At 51.1% G+C, this 20607-nt stretch overlaps 1 protein-coding gene across 1 annotated transcript in view; it reads left to right on the top strand.

Moving 5' to 3' along the window:
* Nucleotides 1-5792: 5792 nt before the first annotated feature.
* The window catches only part of GALNT16 (polypeptide N-acetylgalactosaminyltransferase 16), a gene marked incomplete at its 3' end in the record, with an annotated part of 97529 nt that continues 82714 nt past the window's right edge, over nt 5793-20607 (top strand). The window contains exon 1 of the mRNA XM_082838272.1: nt 5793-5987. Within this exon, the coding sequence (XP_082694398.1) occupies nt 5811-5987 (177 nt within the window). The 5' untranslated portion in view covers nt 5793-5810. The remainder of the gene's footprint in view (nt 5988-20607) is intronic.

Here is a 20607-nt window from a genome sequence, read left to right as displayed (position 1 = left end):
AGGACCAATTCTGCTGACCAGCTGGCTTTATTTGTGCATTTCTCCTTTGTAGGAATTCCTTGCTGTTAAGAAAAAGCATGTGACACATTTCTAATTAGCCCTCTAACTCTGCAATCCTATTATTCCCAAATGTAGCAGCTGGGTCATTTCATGATCAGTAATAACTTTTGTAGTTCCTGCAGTTATTCACCAAATTGGGGTCATTCCTTCCCTGACTTCTGGTGGAACCACAGAGGATTTTCTCATCCCCTCATCTGGGGCAGCGGGGTTTGGCTCCTGGCCCCATGGTTGGGGGGCAGCCAGCTGCTCCTGTGGAAGCGCTGGGAGGGAACCTGGGTTACTCACTACACCGGCCCACGCTGACCCAGATGAGTTGCGCCCTTTCTCTGGGTTCTAGTCCTGCACCATCTCTCAGGTGCTTGACTTCAGACAGAAATGCATGCTGCACTGAGTACCCTGCCCATCTTCTTCCCTCCTTCCTTCCACCAACAAATACTAAATGAAGGACTTCCCTGGTGGCGCAGTGGTTTAGAATCCGCCTGCCAATGCAGGGGACACGGGTTCGAGCCCTGGTCCGGGAAGATCCCACATGCCGCGGAGCAACTAAGCCCGTGCGCCACAACGACTGAGCCCATGCGCCACAACTGCTGAAGCCCGTGCACCCAGAGCCCATGCTCCGCAACAAGAGAAGCCACTGCAATGAGAAGCTCACGCACCACAACGAAGAGTAACCCCCGCTGGCTGCAACTAGAGAAAGCCCACGAGCAGCAGCAAAGACCCAGTGCAGCCAAAAATAAATAAATAAAATAACAATAAACTTACATTAAAAAAAATACTCAATGAGCATGGACTATATACACCAAGCAGTGTTCTAAGCACTGGGGAGACAGATGAACAAAACATACAAGAACCCCTGCCCTCATGGGGCTTATACTCCAGGGGCAGAAACTGATATAAAAAGCCACGGTTCTCAGACAAACAGAATGATGACTAATAAAGAACTGAGTTCCTTTCAAAGAGCCAGGTCCTCAACTTGATCTATAATGGTTCGTAGAAACTTGACTTATAAAAAGCTTTTCCTTAGATACGCTGGTGCATTAAGTGGGGACAGTGGGTAGCATACCTGCCACCTGGTGGCTGGGTGACCTCTGCAGCCATCAGTCTCTTCATCTGTGAGATAGAGAGGGTGGAGCCTTCCTCACAGGGTCGTCGTGAGTGTTCTGAGATGGTGTATTGGCACAGTGTCTGTTTCATGGTAACGTACATTCTGTTCACCATCCCTGGCTCCTCTTTCCTGCTTCGAGCAGACATGGGAGTCTAATCAGTTCCCTTCAGCCTCCTGCTGGACCCCTGCTGCAGATGCAGACAGGACAAGAGGCTCCTGAGGTGACCCAGAGTCTCGAGGGTAATGGGTAAGCCAGCGAGAATGGACACCCAGCAGAGGCTGCGGCCGTACACTCTGCCTCTCCCCTCCCCCCCAGCCCCACTGAGCAGAGGCTCTGGAAGAGGCAGCCACGCGCCTGTGGGGCAGGACGGTCATCCCTGTCGGAACTTGGGTGTGGCTGAAGAGGCCTGTCTGGGGTCTGTTCTCCTTCGCGGCCCAGGTGAGCAGTCCCCCGCAGGTGCCCTGGCGGGCCCTTCGGGAGTCCCCGTCACCCCAGCAGCCAGCAGCACTGCCTGTGAGAGTGGGCCTCCAGGGGATGCCGGTGGTTACCAAGCACTGGATTTTACTTGCTTCATTTCATCCTACCTTTCCCAACAATGCTGCAAGTTAAGGGCTGTCACTGCCCCATTTTACCGTTGAGGAAACCGAAGCTAAGAGAGGGAGTAAGAATTTGCCCAAGCCACTCTAATATGTGACGGAACCAGCATTTGAATTCAGGCTGTCCAGCTCCAGAGCTCGGGCTTCACACTGACCTATACCCTTTCTGCCCTCTGTTAACAACCCCAATCCCCAGATCCGCACATCAAATTCACAGGGGCAGACAGTTCCCTGGGCCCTCTGGGAGCGCCGTGCCACATGGCACTCTGCCCAGTTTACCTGAGTGCTGGCTTCAGCGGCTTTAAAGAGAAGGGGACCGTGCCTGAGAGCAGTGACAAGGGAGACAACTGCAAGTCCAAAATGGCACAGCTGGAGGGACCTTGGAGGTCATCTCTCGGCAAGCCTTCTTTTACCGAAAAGAAAACGGAGGTCCTGAGAGGGAAGTGAGGTCCCTACATGCAGAACGTCTACCACCCTGCAGACTGCCCGGTGGCCTCAGAAGCCCGGCACTGGTGCCCAAACACCGGCATGGAAAATGGACTCGAACCCAGGCCCTCCACCCACCTGTTGTTTGACTCTCAGCGATCGAGGGCTTCACGGAGCCTCAGCGTCCTCTCCTGCAGGTCGCGGGGGCTTTAGAGATAATGTGTGTGAGATGTCAGCACAGCAGCTGGCACCTGCTAGGTACTCAGTGAACTGTAGCTATTATCATCACTCTTGTTGGTTTCGAAGTTCAGTGATGTTAGGCAACACTACCTCTCTTAGGTGTTGCTTTGATTCTGTGGTTCTGCTAGCTAGGCCCAGAGAGGGAACAATGTTCACAGCCACCTCTGAACGCTGAAATCCATCTCAGGGAGGGCTAAGGCTCAGCTCAGTGCCTCTTTGGGATTAGAATCTGGAAGAATGACCGTGGGCCGTAGCCGAGGTGGCAGCTGCAAGTTCCCAGCTCTTCCAGCGTGCCTGTGGCTTGAGACCCATCACTCAGCCTCTGTCTATATCAAATTTCTGTGAGTCCGGTGAGCGAGGTGATCACCTGCCACCTTACCTCCACCACCCACACCCGGGGAAGTTTATTGTGCTCATTTAAGGAAGGGCTAGCTATGAAGTCTAACACCTTCCAGAAAGGCTACACTCCTAGGGGTTTTGGGGGGGTTTCTCTTTGTGGTGGGGGTGAGTAGAGAAGACTTCTCTCTGAGACAGAGCTACCTGGCGGTGACAATTTGGTGCAGATGTACAGCATCCTCACCACTGAGCCCTGAGGAATAAGGGGTAAGACTTGTAGAAACCTGCCAAGTTCCAGCTCCTTCTTCCCTCCCTCTCCTCATGGAGCCCTCCTTCTGGAGTCATCAGTAACCCATCAGCCTGATGTCGGTTTGGCATGGTCCAGCTTCATCCTCCATGCCTAGGGGTGACTTTGGAGCCTCTCACTATGGGTTGATGTGATGTCTTTGGATCCCACATCCTCTCACCTGGTTCTTTCAAGACCAAAGGCAGCTAGACCTAATAGACCAGGCTGGGATGAGAGGAGCAGCCTGTATCAACAAAGGGTCATTCCCCAGGTCTTCCCACCTGGCTGACCTGAGAGCCTGTATGGGGGTAGGGACACCAGAAGGGCAGTGCCCTGACGTTTCCTCGTCATCTAGAGATGGCTGTGGGGCCTGATTCCTAAGGAGCAAGTCTCCCTAGCTTCCCACAGAGGACATGACCACTGGGTCTGCCCCATGATTGCTGCAGAAACAAGCCAGTGGCTTGACAGGGGTTATCTTGGTCTATGGAAATGAATCCTGGTCCCTACTGCAGTCTAATTAAACTCCCCAGGCAAGGGAGACCTGGGAGAGCAAGGCTGGCCTGCATCTCCACACCATCTCCTACTGCTCCTGACTGCCACGCAGCTCACGCCTCAGATTCCCTGATATACTTTTTTTTTGCGGTACGCGGGCCTCTCACTGTTGTGGCCTCTCCTGTTGCGGAGCACAGGCTCCGGACGTGCAGGCTCAGCGGCCATGGCTCACGGGCCTAGCCGCTCCGCGGCATGTGGGATCTTCCCGGACCGGGGCACGAACCCGTGTCCCCCGCATCGGCAGGCGGACTCTCAACCACTGCGCCACCAGGGAAGCCCGCCCCGCTATTCTTACAGATTTCTTTGTGAGGCCCTCTTTTACGTGTCCCCTTCTTTCTAGGGTCACTTTCTTGGTAGGGCCATTTTTGGACTTGTCCTCGTGGTTAGTCTTCTGAGTGAGGAAAGGGTATTGCAGTTAAAACAATGACTTTTCTGCAGCAAAAAACCCATTCAGGTTTTCTTCCTTCAATTCACTTCACTCCAACCGAAGTGTACTGAGCAGCTATTACAAAAGTGCTTCAGTCCTGAGTGCTGGAGAGACAGGGAAATGCTGAAGGGGGTGGTTGGGGGAAAGCATGAACTGTGACCTCACCATCTGCCTGATTCCCGAGGTAGCTTCATTCAGAGGCCAGGACCTAATGTGGTCCTTCAGATGAGCCAGTGCCCAGGAGTACCAGCAGGATGCAAACAGCCTGACAACCCTGTGTCTCACATGAAAGGGCTTCCTGAGTCCAGACTCGCCCAGCCTGACCAACTTCAACTCCCACCAATAACTTCCCAGCATCCTGGGCCGTGGCACCGCCAGGTAGATCTCTTCCTTGAAAACATCAAGTACTTTCATCCTCTGGACCTTTGCTCATGCTGTTCACGCAGCACATCCTGCCCTGTCCTCCCTTTCTTGCCTCTTAAGAATTTATTCAAAGGAGTTATCTACCTTCTGTGAGAAGCCTCCCCCTAAGACCACCTCGCAATACAATATTTTTCCTCTGTGATCCCTGCTTAGTTTGTGTATTTCACATCTGAGTGTCTGTTCTGTCCCTGACACTGTGCTGATCTTTTAGAACTAATTTAGCCCACCTTGCCTTCTGCCCGGAGTGAGAGTAGTTCACATCAGATTCTCAGTGCCACCAGGACTGGGGCACAATCTCAATGATTTCTGTGTCCGTGTCTCTCAACACGGTGTTTTGCACTTTGTTCAAAGTGTCAGACGGAGAGGTGGTTTCTAGACTGGGCTCTGCCCACTAATTAGTCGTGCGGTCTCCAGCGAATCTTCTAGCCTCTCTGGCCGCCTCCCTTCTTCCTGATGAAATGGTGATGATAATACCCCAGGGTTGTCCAGGGGACAACGAGGCGGGGTGGAAAGAAGCATCATGAAAGCTGGGAGCCCCAGGCCAACGGAAGAGGGGGGGTGGTTGTACCCCCATTCTCCTTTCACTGGCTATGAAACTGCGTCTCTTCCCCTTCTCTCTCTTCGAATGTCAAGTGCACTAGCTTCCAATCCCTCCTCGGGGCGGGACCTCCGGCGGCTCGGCATCCTAGGCTGCGGAGGATTCCGGTGCAAACTCCAGACTCTCCTCCCGCCCAGCCGTCCCTTTCCAAAGACACGCCGAACACACCTTAAACCCTGTTCCAGAGCGCAGTTCAGAGCGCAGTCCAGAAAGGCAGCTCCGCAGCGCGGGCCCGGGCCGGGGTCGCGCATCTCCAACCGGTGACTCAGGGCCGCTCGGTCCGGGGGTGGGTGGAGGTAGGCGGGAGAGACCAGGGCCGCGCGCGGGCAGCCGCCAGGAGCTCGGTCGCCGAGCCGTTGGAGCCGAGACTGGCTCTGGCCCGTCGCCATTCCGCCGCGGGCGTCTGCCTCGCCCGGCCTTCCTCCGGCGCCGCTTTGCACCCGCTACGCTCCTCTCCCTGGGCGCAGCGGCCCCGCAGCCGGCCGGGGCTGGAGCGGGGGGCGGGCTCTGCGCGCGAATGAATGGGCGCCCGCGGGAGGCGCGCGCCTCGGACTGAAGGGCATTAGGACCGTGAGGATCGCTCCGTGCTCCTGTCTCTCCCTATCCCCCCCCCAACCCCCCACCTCTCTCCTTTTTCTGCTCTGCGGGACTGAGCAGCCCGGCGCGAGCGAAAACAAACAGCTGAGGCTGCGAGTGCCCCCGCCCCGGCTCCAAGAGCACGCCGGCCCGGGCCCCTACTCCGGGCGCCCAGCCGCCCACCATGAGGAAGATCCGCGCCAATGCCATCGCCATTCTGACCGTAGCCTGGATCCTGGGCACTTTCTACTACTTATGGCAGGACAACCGAGCCCACGCAGCATCCTCCGGCGGCCGGGGCGCGCAGAGGGCCGGCGGGAGGCCGGAACCGCTCCGGGAGGACCGCACCATCCCGCTCATTGTGAGTACGCGTTGCGAGCCGAGCGGCCGGCCGGGGAGCCGCGGCGCGCGTCCTAGCCCCGCGCGGCAGCAGAGGGCGAGAGGCCAGGCCGGGGGCTGCGTGCCCGCCGCGCCCCGCCGGCTTTGTATACGTTGGAGCATTCCTGTCCGTTGTTATGGCAACCTCTGTCGGGCTAGCGGGGCCAGGGCGCACGGATGGAGGGAGGGTGACAGCGGGTGGGGGTTGGGAGAAAGTACTGCAAGTTTGGTGGGCCCGGCGTGCACGCGCGACTGGGAACGTGGCGGCTCTCTGGGCGCTGCGCAGCCTGGGCCGGGGGCCGAGGGCCGAGGGCCGGGGGCCGAGGGCTAGGGGTTGTCCGCGTCTCATCCGCCCCCGAAGGCGGCTGGACCTTGCGCGCGGCGAGCCGGCAGTGGGAACCACACGCTGCTAAGCGCGTAGGTGGTTGTGCGCACCCCCCTTCAGCCCCTCGGGGGCAAAGGACGTGGGGTGGGTGCGCTGGGTGAGGCAGGGTCGCTAGGGACTTGCTGGACTTTGAGCTCCCTTCTCAGTCCGGGTCAACTTGAACCTGCTTTTTGGGGGGGCACGGAGGACTCCCCACTATCACCCCCGGGGTTCTTTGGGTCGGGGAAAGGTCTTGTCCTGAAGGCGTCCCACGCCCCAACACCAGTCCATCACGACGCGCTGACTAGCAGTGTCTGCGCCCAGGCTCGGAGATCGCCTCTCACGAGGTCAGCCCCGCGATCTCAATGCGAGCGGGGAAACCAAGGCGGCGGGGCACGGCGGAGGTGCGGGGGAGCCCCGCAGGCGCTCCGGGGACCTGGGCTGGGGCGTGCCTGTCGCCGCCTCCGCCCGGGCCCCGGGAGCCGGCTCTTTGTGGCAGGGGCACCTGTTGAGACGGGAGGCTCTGGAACCCGCGAGAGGCGCGCTCAGGCGGGCCGCAGTCTTCCGATGTGGGCGGATGGTGGGCGAGACTCTTGGGCGACCCGACTCGCAGGACAGACTGCTGGGCCCGGTGCAGCCTGGCCGGCGGGGGTCGGAAAGAAGGAGAGCGGAGTGAGGGGTTGAGGGTGGGGGAGTGGAGCAGGGTGGCCATTCTGAAAGATCTGGGTCTGGGGAGGCAGGGGTGAGGAGCTCCTGGAGAGGCGCAGGGTCAGGAGGGCAAAGGCTTGTGTGGAGTAGACTCTGAGATCTTTGTGCCAAGGCAGCTGAGCCCCAGGAATACGGTGTGTTGTTTGTAGTGGCAGTTGTAGGCGTGGAAGTGCTCTCGTAGTCCCATCCTGCCCTAGATTCCCTTTCTTGTTACCTACCCGGAAAGAAGTGAAAATCCCCTGCAAAAGAACCATATTTCCAGGCTTTGCCTGAGGAGACCTTGGGGTTTGTGGGTTTTCCCCAGCCCCACTCCCCCATTGCCAGATCCCCGTCTGGTTGAGCTCTCTAGGGGTGAGCCTGATTAGGTGGAGTGTTCCTTTCTGGGCTGAGGGTCCCTGCCACTAAGACACTGTTTCCAAAGCACTTGTGGATGTTTGGATGGAAAGGCTGATGAGGGAAAGCCTCCTGTGTTAAAGACCCCAGAATGTTGGGATCTAGGTGGACAGATTCAAGTCGGAACTGGGCAAACCAGGAGTGGCCCCATACCCCCAGGGAGCTCCCACAGCAGGGACTCATCCAAGCTGCCCTGTTCTTACGCTCTGAGAGGGCCAGCTCTGGTCCAGGGTAGGCGGGCCTGGAGTGGCAGGGGAGAGACAGGCTGCCCAGATGTTCTGTCCTTCTCTGTGGTGACGTGATGGAAGGAGGGTCTGAGCTGGAAGAGGAGGAGGGGAGAGAGGAGGGGGAATGGAAGGGAAGAGCACAGAGATACTAACTGCTGCTCAAAGCCTGAGGCTGGTCTCATCACAGGTGCCTCTGCTTCAGAATCCGGGAAAGCCACTCAGACTGAGAGCCTGGGAATGGTGCTGGGGGCTTGGGGGGGCACTGCTGGAGGTGGGCGGCACTCGTTTTGAGGGGTGGCAATGGCAGGTCATGGGGGCTGCAGTGAACATCCTCTCGGCCCTCTCCCTGTTCCCATGGGGTTTGACTTACTGCAGATTAGAAGAGGGCTGTGAACTGGAAGCCGAGTGAGTTTAAAGTGTGAAGGAGTATCAGGGAGCCAGGAATGGAGGTGCAGGAAGAGAGGGAGAGTGGAAGTTCCTGGGAGTGAGCCGCGCGCCTTCTCTGGCCACTCGGGGCATAGCCAGCTCCCTCGTTGTTCTTAGGCTTTAAGCCCTGAATGTCTGTTCCATAGGCATTGATCCCCAGTCACACCCTGCCTTTGACACAGCCTTGCATTGTATTCCCATATTCGGGGTATTTCGCTTCAGTGGGACTTTCAGTCATCGGCCTGTCTCCTCACTGAATGGAAGCTATCGTGCAGGGACAATGCAGGAAGCTTCTTGCATCCCCACCTTGATGAGCACAGCAAGACTTAATAGTACTGTTACACGAGTGAAGTAGGATTTCTGCCCAACTCTGGGAGCAATGATCCAAGCTTCATATCCCACTAATACTTTATTCCAGCTCCAGCTGACTATAACTAGAGAGCCAGGGGAATGTGTGTTCAGCTTCTCTGGGAGGTAAGCCCTTTGTTCAACTTAAAAGGGGCAGGTGCAGCTGAAGATTTAATTTCTCTTTGAAATCTGCGGTTAACCTCTCACTGGTCTCCTTGCCATTCCAGAACACGTCTCTGTCTAGTTGGACCAGAATGCGCTGCATGTGGATTTTCAGATTCTTAGGGAATGATGTGGCTAGTCCGGCTGACAGAGGCTGAGAAAATTCAGACAAGCATCATCATCACTCCCCTGGGGAATCAGAGAGCTGAGCTGGAAAAGGGAGGGTCTGCATAACAGCCTGGGCCAGGAGGCAGCTCCGTCTTCACAATGTCTGGGTGATTCCAAGCCAGCCAAGTTGTTTCTGGACCTTGGAGACAATTGTTTGGCATTGCAGGGTGTCGGCATGGCAACCGTATGGCCCAGATATCTCAGGGAGGTCCTAATTTTTAATATTCTGCCCTGTTGTCAGCCCATGTGGCATAAATTTTGATGTGAAAAATTGGTTATAGAATCTGTAAAACTAAAGGGAGATACGGACTTCATCCATAAATGGCTGCTATGATGTGGCAGGGTTTGTGATTTTTCCATGCTGTACGTATGGGCAAGGCAGTGGATGTGGGGATATCCACTTGAATCTACATTGATGCTCACTGGCTCTGGACTGCCTCCAAAGCAGGAGGTGGAGCAGACACAGCTGGCCTTCAGTCTTTAGGACTCACAGTCGGGAAGAACATTTGTGGTTGGTTTGGTTTTCCATATGCTAATTCTCTAATAGGCATGGGTGGGATGCGAAGGTGTTACATGGAATTTCACTTTACAGACATATTTTTAAAAGACTATCCATTGTGGGTATTTTCAGGATAGGTGTACTCATTTGCAATGTCTCCTATTTGAAACCGTGAACGTTTTAGGCAAGAGTTTTCCTAAACTGGAGTTTTTTATCCTACAGTTGGGATACTGCCGAGTGAGCATGGACAAAAACTTACATCTCTGGACCTTGGGTATTTTATATGTTAAATTTGGGTGAGGGAAATTCCCTGGTGGTCCAGTGGTTAGGACTCTGCGCTTTCACTGCGCAGGGCATGGGTTCGATCCCTGGTTGGGGAACTAAGAGCCCACAAGCCTCACGGTGTGGCCAAATAAATAAATAAATTTGGGTGAAATGGTTTGTTAGGTGTGTTGATCCTTGGATAAGCTGATGATAGCTTCCTTTCTAGAAACAAATAAATGGCTTTAAGAGAGTTCTTTTGAATGGTGTTGTGAGATTTATGGCTAGCTGAGGGATACCCCTGTCCAGAGTTGGTCCTGTAGTAACCCCTGAGGCCGCACAGGGATCCCCACTTACCTAGTAGAAGGGAACAAAGAAGATGGCTTTTCCAGCATTGTCCTCTGAGAGCAGAGGCTTCAATTAAAATAAATATAAATTAAATTATATTTAATTTGTGTAGGTGCCCAGTTCTCTTTGCCCCACAGACACCCCCAGTTCCCTTTGCCAAAATGTCTGAACTGAAAGAGCTTGGTTTCCCATCCCGTTCCAAGGAATGGAACTGTGGCTAGCGGGTAAAAGTTGCAGGGGGAGAGATTTGTTTTTACCAGAAGCAACACTTTCTCACTGAGCTGACTGTCACGGGAATGGTCCAAAGGCTGACCAGGGTTTCTCTTCACACTCCCTGTGGCCGGGTCAGCGCTTTCTTCCAGCAGCAGTGGGAGGAGGAGCAAAAGGCCCGTGGTCCTGACTGTCTCGGAAGATGTTAGGCAGCTCTGTAACCGAGTTTGAAATAGGGCCCAATTATTATACTGCAAGAGACCTGGCGCCCTGGGAAGCAAGGCTGGCTGAACACACTGAGGCCAGGGAGGAGGGTGATGAAAAAGAAACCCATAACTGCCACAGTGCTGTCCCCTCCCTGTTCCTTTGGAGCTGCCAAACAGGGAAGGAGAGGGGGCCAAGGCTGGTCAGAGGCAAGGCTGCAAAGCCGGAAGTGCTGGTCTCAGGCTCTTTCCTGCTCCCCAGAACGAGGCCCACAAAGGTTTTCCACCCACCTGAGGCCCCTTGAGTCTGACCTTCCCGTATACCACTTCTATTTCCCTCATCCAGCCTGGGGAGAGTTTCCAGGTGGCCTGTCCTGCGTCCCGGGGCCTTGCCCATTGCTTTCCAGGGCGGTGCCGGCTGGCAGTGCCCCTGAGCTGTGTTTATGGAGGAGGCTGAAGCCCAGGCCTGCCTGGCTCCCCAACACCCTGAATTTCAGCCACACCCTTTGCCAGTATCTGGTTAGAGACAGTAAGGCCACCGGAGGACTTCTGTGAACATTTCAGAACCGGTAGGAGTGGCAGACAAGGGGTGTTTGGGGACAGAGGGGGCCATCATTATACTCTGTAGGCAAGATAAGGCTCAGGCCACAGCTGGGGAGACACCGAGGCAAGTCTGCCCCAGGTATGGCCTTTCCACTTTTCTGGACCTATTAGGAAGAGCTGCAAGTTTAGCCTAAGGGCACCAGTGCCACTTCCTTGCCATTCCATGAAGTGAGGTGTGGCTCCGTGGAGATGAAGACAACACTGTCTCAGAGCACAGGGGTTGGGGGGGGGGGCGCGGTGACCACATCTCTTAACATGCTCCAAATTGTGGGCCCTGACGTTGCGATTCACCCAGGCCCTAGCTAGGCCAGGTCCAGGCAGAAGGAAACGGCTCAGGATGGAAACGGATGTTGGCTACCAGGGATGAGGAGGTGAAGGGATAGAAAGAGGATGCAGAATGAAGGCCAAGTGATCCCCCTTCTAGGCTCAACCCTACTCCCAAGGGGCTGTGTTTCCATAAGTGAGTCACTTCCACTCTCGGGGTCTTACTTTCCTCATCTGTCAGATGAGGGTTGAACTAGAGGATCTCCAAGGTCCCTCCCAGCTCAAACCAACTTTGACCTTTTGGACCCATTCCTGCAAAGGTGAGGTGGCCCAAACCAGGGCTCGTGGTCTGATGGTGCTTGGATTAAGGAGAATAGGGCCGGGGGTGAGGTGTACAAAGACCAGACCACTTGTGTTCAGAAGAGCATGAAACCAGTTCTCATAAGGAATAAACTGTACCAGCCCACCCCGTTCTCTTCTCTTGAAACACTGTCTGATGGAGTGACGCAGCTCACCTTCTGCTGAAGGAGAATTCCGTTGTATTTGTGCGTGTCTGGGAGGCATGCAGACACATGTGCAGGAGTGTCTCTGGGTGGACTTCAGACTCTCGACAATCCGGGAAGACCAGAAGGACTTTGCAACAATCTGCAAAGACCCCTGAGTAGAGAATTCATAGCCTCAAGCTCTTGGACTTTATTCAGAAGACAGGCATGGAATTAGGCCACAGCCTAGAAATCCGCTTTTTTTGGCCTCATTGCGAGGCATGTGGGATCTTAGTTTCTCGACCAGACATCGAACCCGTGCCCTCTGCAGCAGAAGCTCACAGTCTTAACCGCTGGACTGCCAGGGAAGTCCCCGAAATCCACACTTTTTGTAAAAATCAGTTTAAGGAGTTCAGAAGGTTGTCCATCTCCTGGTAACCTTCAGGTTTTCATACGTTACATATACAGCAGATTAAAAGAAGCAAGATGAGGGCAGAGCTAGGAGCTGCTGATACACTGAGAAGTGACAGGTGAGAGCAAAGGACCAACCAGCCGTGTGAGGTTGGAGCAGCCCCCCTCCCACAGGTACACACTGGTCAGAAGTGCTGAAGGCATCGTTTATTCCTTCACTTGACAATTATTTACTGAGTACCTACTGTGCCAGGACTGTTATAGGCTCTGGGGATAACAAAACAGGCAAAATCCCTGCTCTCAAAGAGCTCACATCCTAGTCGGGGAGACAGACCATAAATAGATATACAATGTGTTAGGTGATGGCAAACTCTATGAAAATAAAATAAAGTGGCAAAAGGGGACAGAAAGATGAGAGGAGGATGGCCAGAAAAGGCTTGTTGGATAAGATGGTGTTTGAGCTGCAGCATGAATGGAAAGAGTGAGCCATGCAGACATCTAGGGAGAGAGTGTACCAGACAGCCAAAGCCCAGGGCAACTATCTCTACAGGGTAAGCAAGGGTAAAAGTGGCCCAAGGTGAAAGCCCAGATCATTAGGCCTTGTAGATCATGGCAAAGATGGGCTCAGAAACATGTTCCTGAGTCATCAGGAAGTGATCAATTACATTCAGTGTACTGGCTTGGGATGTCAGGGAGCTTATGTCATTCAGTTCAGAAAGATTTCCAGCAGTGTCGTCAGATATATTAGTAAGTGTTGGTCTTAAAGAGGTAACTAGGTTCTTTGAAAAATGTTCTATGGCTGGAACACTTCATTTCCCCACAATGTGAGATCAGTGAGGTACTTGTGTGTCCTGTGTGTGTGTGTGTGTGTGTGAGAGAGAGAGAGAGGAGGCTGGTGAGGGGGAACAGAGGGTGCTAGTGCCTGAAGAAATTTAAAAGACAAAAGATAATGGAGCCCTTGTTGAAATGTTGGAGTAGGGCAGGACGGGAGGCTGCTCTTGGGGAGAGTTTTGTGCAGGAAGGAGAATTCCTCTGTGTGCTGGTACCTGATACAGCACCCCTTTGTTTCTTCATCTGGTTCATCGTGTTCTCTTCAGGTGCATTCGGGACTCCGGAAAAGATGTTTTCTGGCAATGCAGGAACTTGGAATTCTTGCCCTTTCCTGCCCTCTTCTGTACAAACAGACCCTGGAGGCTGAAGCATCCAGGGCCTTCCCGCAGACAGGGAGGTGGGCACCTATGCCTGGGTGGACACCTGAGGCCTGGCAGAATCAACGACCCCACACAGCTTTTTGTTCAGGCAGGAGGTGGGTGAGAGGGGCTGCTTTCTGGAAGTGGGCTCTGCCTGGGCCTGTCTGAGGCCATGTGCACTGATGTTTCGTCTATTTCCCAGTGCCCAGGAGACTGGTATGATGGGGCTTCATGTGGCCGGCAAGCTGCAGCCACTCTATTTTTGTGGTTCAGGTCACACACCTTCAGTCCCAGAGCCCTGTCAGTCATGCGCTTTTAAACACCGCTTTTCAGACTTCAGATTTCCATCCCTTTATCTTCTTACAGCAGCTCCGGCTTTTAGCTTCTTTAAACTAACTGCTGGGGAGGGCTTCTGACATTTCAAGGTCTTTAATTTCAAGAGGGTCTGGCCTTGATGCCAGAGGGAACCTATGTTGCCTTCCAAAGCGGCCAAGTCAGTTCCAGGGGGCTTAGCTTCTGCTGCCTCATAAGTCTGCGACCAGATTCTTTGCTTGGAAGCCATCTTTTCCCCTTCCTGTGAAATCCCTTACTGGGTGCTGGGGGACAGCTGGCGGGGGGTATGGGAGGCTGGAGGCATCATCCCAGCGTTTGGGGTAGAGCCCAGCCTGAGGCTCAAGGAGAAAGAAACTGTGATTGATTAGTGATGTCTGCTGTGGTGCTGGTGGCTTGAAGGAGTAAAGTGGTAGGACTGAGCCACAGCCCCCAGATAGTTCACCAACCCAAGAGGCCAGAGGAAGAAAGGGAACCAAGGGACAGAGCGCACCCTACAGGGACCAGGGAAGGCGATGGAGGACCTTTTGGAGCCACAGGCCAAGAGGGATTCCAGGTAGGAGCAGAGGTGCCCATAGTAACGTTTTAGTACCATCTTGGTGCCACCTTGTATGGGCATGAAAATGGCAAGGGCCTTCTCCCAAAACACCAAAAGGAAATGACTTGCCCCTGGATGAACCCCCAAATTGCCCACCCCCGGTTTTTTGCAAAGCAGAAACACAGCATCACCTAGACAGCCCTTCCAGCCAAGCAGGGTCCCTGAACCACACCTGGGCAGGGGCACAGAGCCAGGTTGGGGTGGACTAGCCCAAGAACTGCAGAGCATGGAACCTGGGAGATCTGAACACCTGTGCTGGGACAGAGCTGAGAGCACGCCAAGCTGAGAGAGTAAGAAAGGGCCTGGTCAGAGAATGAAACCGGTTGTGAGGCCCACACCTGAGCAGGAGTGTTCAGAAGAGCCAGGCCGTGGGTTCCCTGAACAGAGTCACAGGGGCTCTGATGGGAGATGGCAGCTGCCCACAGGTAGGGAGAGCCCTGCAGGGTCCAGACCTGCACTGGCCAAGGTCAGCAGCCACCAGCCCCATGTGGCTGTTGGGTGCTTGAAACGTGGCTAGTGCAACAGAAGAAACTGAATGTTTAATTTTATTTAATTTTAATTGATTTAAATTTAAAAACAGACACCCATTTCAGTTATTGGAAAACTTCTAGGAGTGTTTAGAAGAACTTCAGTATATGGAATCTACATTTTCAGCTGTAAATTTTATGAAATCTCAATATAGATAAAATATTTTGGGTGAAAATTTAGTATCTTGTTTTTAATTTGATTTTTAAAATATTTATTTATTTGGTTGCACTGGGTCTTAGTTGCAATAGGTGGGCTCCTTAGTTGCAGCTTTGTGGGCTCCTTAGTTGTGGCTTCATGGGCTCCTTAGTTGTGGCATGCGAACTCTTACTTGGGGCATGCATGTGGGATCTAGTTCCCTGACCAGGGATCGAACCCGGCCTCCTGCATTGGGAGCGCAGAGTTTTACCCACTGTGTCACCAGGGAAGTCCCAAAAATTTAGTATCTTAATTGAAATGTGCAGACTTCCCTGGTGGCGCACTGGTTGGGAGACCACCTGCCAATGCAGGGGACACGGGTTCAATCCCTGGTTCCAGGGGGATCCCACATGCTGCGGAGCAACTGAGCCCATGCTCCACAACTACTGAGCCTGCGCTCTAGAGCCCGAAAGACACAACTGCTGAGCCCAAGTGCTGCAACTACTGAAGCCCGTGCGCCTAGAGCCTGTACTCCGCAACAAGAGAAGCCACCGCAATGAGAAGCCCGTGCACCGCAGTGAAGAGTAGCCCCCTCTCGCCTCAACTAGAGAAAGCTTGCACGCGGCAATGAAGAACCAAAGCAGCCAAAAAATAATTTAAAAAAGAAAGAAAGAAAGAAAGAAAGAAATGTGCTATGAGTGTAAAGTACATACTGGATTTCAGAGACTTAGTACAAAAAAGAATTAAAATACTTTACTAATATTTTTTATATTCTGTGTTGAAATAATATTTGGATATATTGGGCTAAATAAAATATATTATTAAAATTAATTTTACCTGTTTTTTTCCTTTTTTTAATGTGGCTACTAGAAATTTTAAAATTATATATGTGGCTTGTATCCTGTTTCTTCAGACGTCGCTCGTCCTTACATGTGTTCATGACCCCTTTCTAAAGCACTACGACGTTGTCAGCAGAAGGTTATATATAAAGTAAAGAATGCGGCTATGTTCCTAGCTTACCTTGACTTCAGGATGAGTACTTTCTGATCCAGCTGCTGCTGAGTCTTTAGTTCCTAATTCACCATTATCTATGGGCACAGACACCTCCCAGTCTGGGCCCTCATCCTTATACCATCATTAAAACGAAGGTCAATGTTTTCTTTCAGTGTCTTCTCTTTTTAAAGTCCCTTCTAGGGCTTCCCTGGTGGTGCAGTGGTTAAGAATCTGCCTGCCAATGCAGGGGACACGGGTTTGAGCCCTGGGCTGGGAAGATCCCACATGCCGCGGAGCAACTAAGCCCGCAAGCCACAACTACTGAGCCTGCACTCTGGAGCCCGTGAGCCACAACTACTGAGCGCCCACACCTAGAGCGCATGCTCCACAAGGGAAGCCACTGCAGTGAGAAGCCTGCACACTGCAATGAAGAGTAGCCCCTGCTCGCCACAACTAGAGAAAGCCGTGCACAGCAACGAAGAACAAAAAGCAGACAAAAATAAATAAATAAATAAATAAACCGAAACAAATAAAGTCCCTTCTAGACATACAGATGGCCAAGAAGCACATGAAAAGCTGCTCAACATCACTAATCATTAGAGAAATGCAAATCAAAACTACAATGAGGTATCAGCTCACACCAGTTAGAATGGGCATCATCAGACAATCTACAAACAACAAATGCTGGAGAGGGTGTGGAGAAAAGGGAACCCTCTTGCACTGTTGGTGGGAATGTAGATTGATACAGCCACTGTGGAGAACAGTACGGAGCTTCCTTAAAAAACTAAAAATAGAATTACCATATGACTCAGCAATCCCACTACTGGGCATATACCCAGAGAAAACCATAATTCAAAAAGACACATGCACCCCAATGTTCACTGCAGCACTATTTTCGATAGCCAGGTCATGGAAGCAACCTAAATGCCCATCGACAGACAAATGGATAAAGAAGATGTGGTACATACATACAATGGAATATTACTCAGCCATAAAAAGGGATGAAATTGGGTCATTTGTAGAGACGTGGATGGATCTAGAGACTGTCATACAGAGTGAAGTAAGTCAGAAAGAGAAAAACAAATATTGTATATTAACACATATATATGGATCTAGAAAAATGGTACAGATGAACCAGTTTGCAAGGCAGAAATAGAGATACAGATGTAGAGAACAAACGTATGGACACCAAGAGGGGAAAGTGGCGGGGCAGGGTGGTGGTGGTGGGATGAACTGGGAGATTGGGATTGATATATATACACTAATATGTATAAAATAGATAATTAATAAAAACCTGCTGTATAAAAAATAAGTAAAATAGGGCTTCCCTGGTGGCGCAGTGGTTGAGAGTCCGCCTGCCGATGCAGGGGACACGGGTTTGTGCCCCGGTCCGGGAAGATCCCACATGCCACGGAGAGGCTGGGCCCGTGAGCCATGGCCACTGAGCCTGCGCGTCTGGAGCCTGTGCTCCGCAACAGGAGAGGCCACAACAGTGAGAGCCCATGTACCGCAAAAAAAAAAAAAAAAAAAAAAAAAAAAAAAAAAAAAAAAGTAAAATAAATTCAAAAATTCAAATAAAAATAAAATTGAGGTATAATTGAAAAAAAAAAAAGTCCCTTCTAAACTCTTGCTCTGATGAAAATCGGTTTTGGATGAGAGGTAAGAGCAGTGGAGGCAGGGAGCCTTTTTACTCCCTTGGAAACTACAGGGATTAGTTCCAGTCTGTTGCTTTTGGTGTTTTGTCTTTGTCCTGTTAGAGCCAGAATGACAAATAGGTCTCAGCTCTACTGCCAACTCAGAACCTGTGGAAGTGGTGTCCTGGAGCACTGTGGTGAGAAGGATTCTGAAGCTGCATCCAGACTGAGTGGGAAACAGGCAGTTGATTAGCCATGTCTGTAAAGGGCAAGTAAGGGGACTGTAGAACATGTACATTGTATTTACTGATCCTGCATTGATGAAGCTGCCTTATCCGAGAGATTTTCTCCACTTAAAGCACATGCTTTGGGACTTCCTTGTGGTCCGATGGGTAAGACTCCGCACTCCCAATGCAGGGGGACTGGGTTCAATTCCTGGTCGGGGAAGTAGATCCCACATGCATGCTGCAACTAAGAAGTCTGCATGCTGCAACTAAATGATCCCACATGCCACAACTAAGACCCGGCGCAGCCTAAATAAGTAAATAAAAAGAAAGATATGCTTTAAGACATTGACCACTTTGAAGAAGCAGGGATGAGGCTTGTATTGAGTCAGATGTGCAGAGGAATGTTCTTTTTTCTCCCTTTGGACATGGTACATGTTTAATATACAAGAGATGGGAAATCAGAAAGGACCTGAAAAATCACCCTAAAACCCACCATTCAGGCTTACCACTATTAACATTTTGGTGAATAATCAATTCAGATCTTTTTTGGTGGATTTTTCTTATCCTGCTTTGTACCTGGTTCTTTTCATATAACACTTTATCTTTCTATGTCATTGTCTTCTTCCAAATATTTTTTAACAGTTGCCTAGAATTTCAGTGGGTGAATGTTCCATAGATTATATAATCACAGTTCATAAATGATGGATAGTTACATTAGACTGAACAATATGAAACTTCTTTTTAGATGAAAAATAGTCAAATGTTCGCAGTTTCATATGGTTCAACCAAATGTTCTCCTGTTTTTTATTTTTGTGAACAACACAACAGTGAATATCCTTGCAGGTAAATCTTTACACATAGCCTTGATTAATTCCTTAGATAAATACCTGGAAATGGAGTTGTTGAATAAATACCTGGAAATGGAGTTGTTGAATAAAATATCAAAAAATAAAGACATAATCTGATAGGGCTGGGATTAGGGTGAGGTGAGTGAGGTGAGCGCTGTAAGTGCAGGGCTGGATCCTGTCTTTAAAATTTTGATATTTGATTTAAGAAAATATTTCAGGGCTCCCCTGGTAGTGCAGTGGTTGAGAGTCCGCCTGCCAATGCAGGGGACACAGGTTCGTGCCCTGGTCCGGGAGGATCCCACATGCCGCAGAGCGGCTGGGCCCGTGAGCCATGGTGGCTGAGCCTGCGCGTCCAGAGCCTGTTCTCCGCAACGGGAGAGGCCACAACAGTGAAAGGCCCGCGTACCAAAAAAAAAAAAAAGAAAATATTTCAGTAAAATATAATCTATGTTAATTCCTGAATTTTTTTGGTGCCCCTTTACATTTTGCACCTGAGTTCCTCACTTCTCTCACACTAATCCCAGCCCTAGATAACAGTAGTATTTACCTTTTTGAATTGTTATGATGAGTGACTGCGTGTAAACCTCTCAAAACAGCATCCACGGTGAGCACAATAAATGTGTACGTTTCCACTCGGAAGGCATTTGTTTTCTAGTGCGTGACAAGCACTGAACTTGAAGTTGGGGTGCAAAGGTGAATGAGCCCCGGCTCCTGCTCTCTAGTTGCTTGGGCCTGGAAGGGAGCTGATGAGGGTGGGGAAGTCTGTGGGTACCATCACAGGGCATGTGCTGAGTAGAGCAAAGACTTTGCCTCCCTCACTGAGAGGGTGATGATGTGGCTGAGACTTTATTTATTTATTTATTTCACAAGACAACTTCAATTAAAAACTTTTATTACATATATATACATTATTTTTTATATTCTTTTCCATTATGGTATATCAGGATATTGAATAAAGTTCCCTGTGCTATACAGTAGGACCTTGTTGTTTATCCATTCTATATATAACAATTTGCATCTGCTAATCCCAAATTCCCAATCCATCCCTCCTCCCCCCCTCACCCCTTGACAACCACAAGTCTACATCTGTGAGTCTGTTTCTGTTTTGTAGATAAGTTCATTTGTGTCATATTTTAGATTTCACATACAAGTGATATCATACGATATTTGCCTTTTTCTTTCTGACTTACTTCACTTAGTATGAAATCTTTAGGTCTATCCATATTGCTGCAAATGGCATTTAAATCTTTTTATGGCCAAGTAGTATTCCATTGTATATATACACCACATCTTCTTTATCCATTCATCTGTCGATGGACACTTGGGTTGTTTCCATGCCTTGGCTGTTGTGAATAGTGCTGCTATGAACATAGGAGTGCGTGTATCTATTTGAATTACAGTTTGGTCCGGATATATGCCCAGGAGTGGGATTGCTGAATCTTACGGCAACTCTATTTTTAGTTTTCTGAGACACCTCCAGACTGTTTTCCATAGTGGCTGCACCAACTTACATTCCCACCAACAGTGTTGGAGGGTTCCCTTTTCTCCACACCCTATCCAGCGTTTGTTATTTGCAGACTTTTTAATGATGGCCATTCTCATTGTAGTTTTGATTTGCATGTCTCTAATAATTAGCAGTGTTGAGCATCTTTTCATGTGCCTGTTGGCCATCTGTATGTCTTCTTTGGGGAAATGTCTATTTAGGGCTTCTGGTGGCCAAGACTTTAAAGATGAGCATATGCTGGCTGAACATGGAGAGAAAGGAATATCACGCAGGAGGTGTGGCCTGAGTAAAGGCATGGTATGCTATGCCCAATTCCAGGTCATTTTCTAAGGTTGTAGCCTGGAATGGGGGGTGCGGGGTAGGTCAAGAATGAGACTGGGTGGGTGGGGGAAGACCCTGGGATTCCACCCTGAGCCGAGCATTCGTTCTGTTCCCAAGTCTCACTGACTACAGGAGAGCTCAGCCTAGAATGGTCCACTTTTACTCCCAGGGGTGCCGCTTTCCCTGGGTAACAGAAATGGCAATATTGATGCCTAATA

The sequence above is a fragment of the Leucopleurus acutus genome (genome assembly GCF_964270905.1).
Source record: "Leucopleurus acutus genome assembly, chromosome: 1".
NCBI lineage: Eukaryota > Metazoa > Chordata > Mammalia > Artiodactyla > Delphinidae > Leucopleurus > Leucopleurus acutus.
Note: the sequence above shows the minus strand (reverse complement) of the source record. Positions and strands in the feature narration are given on the sequence as shown.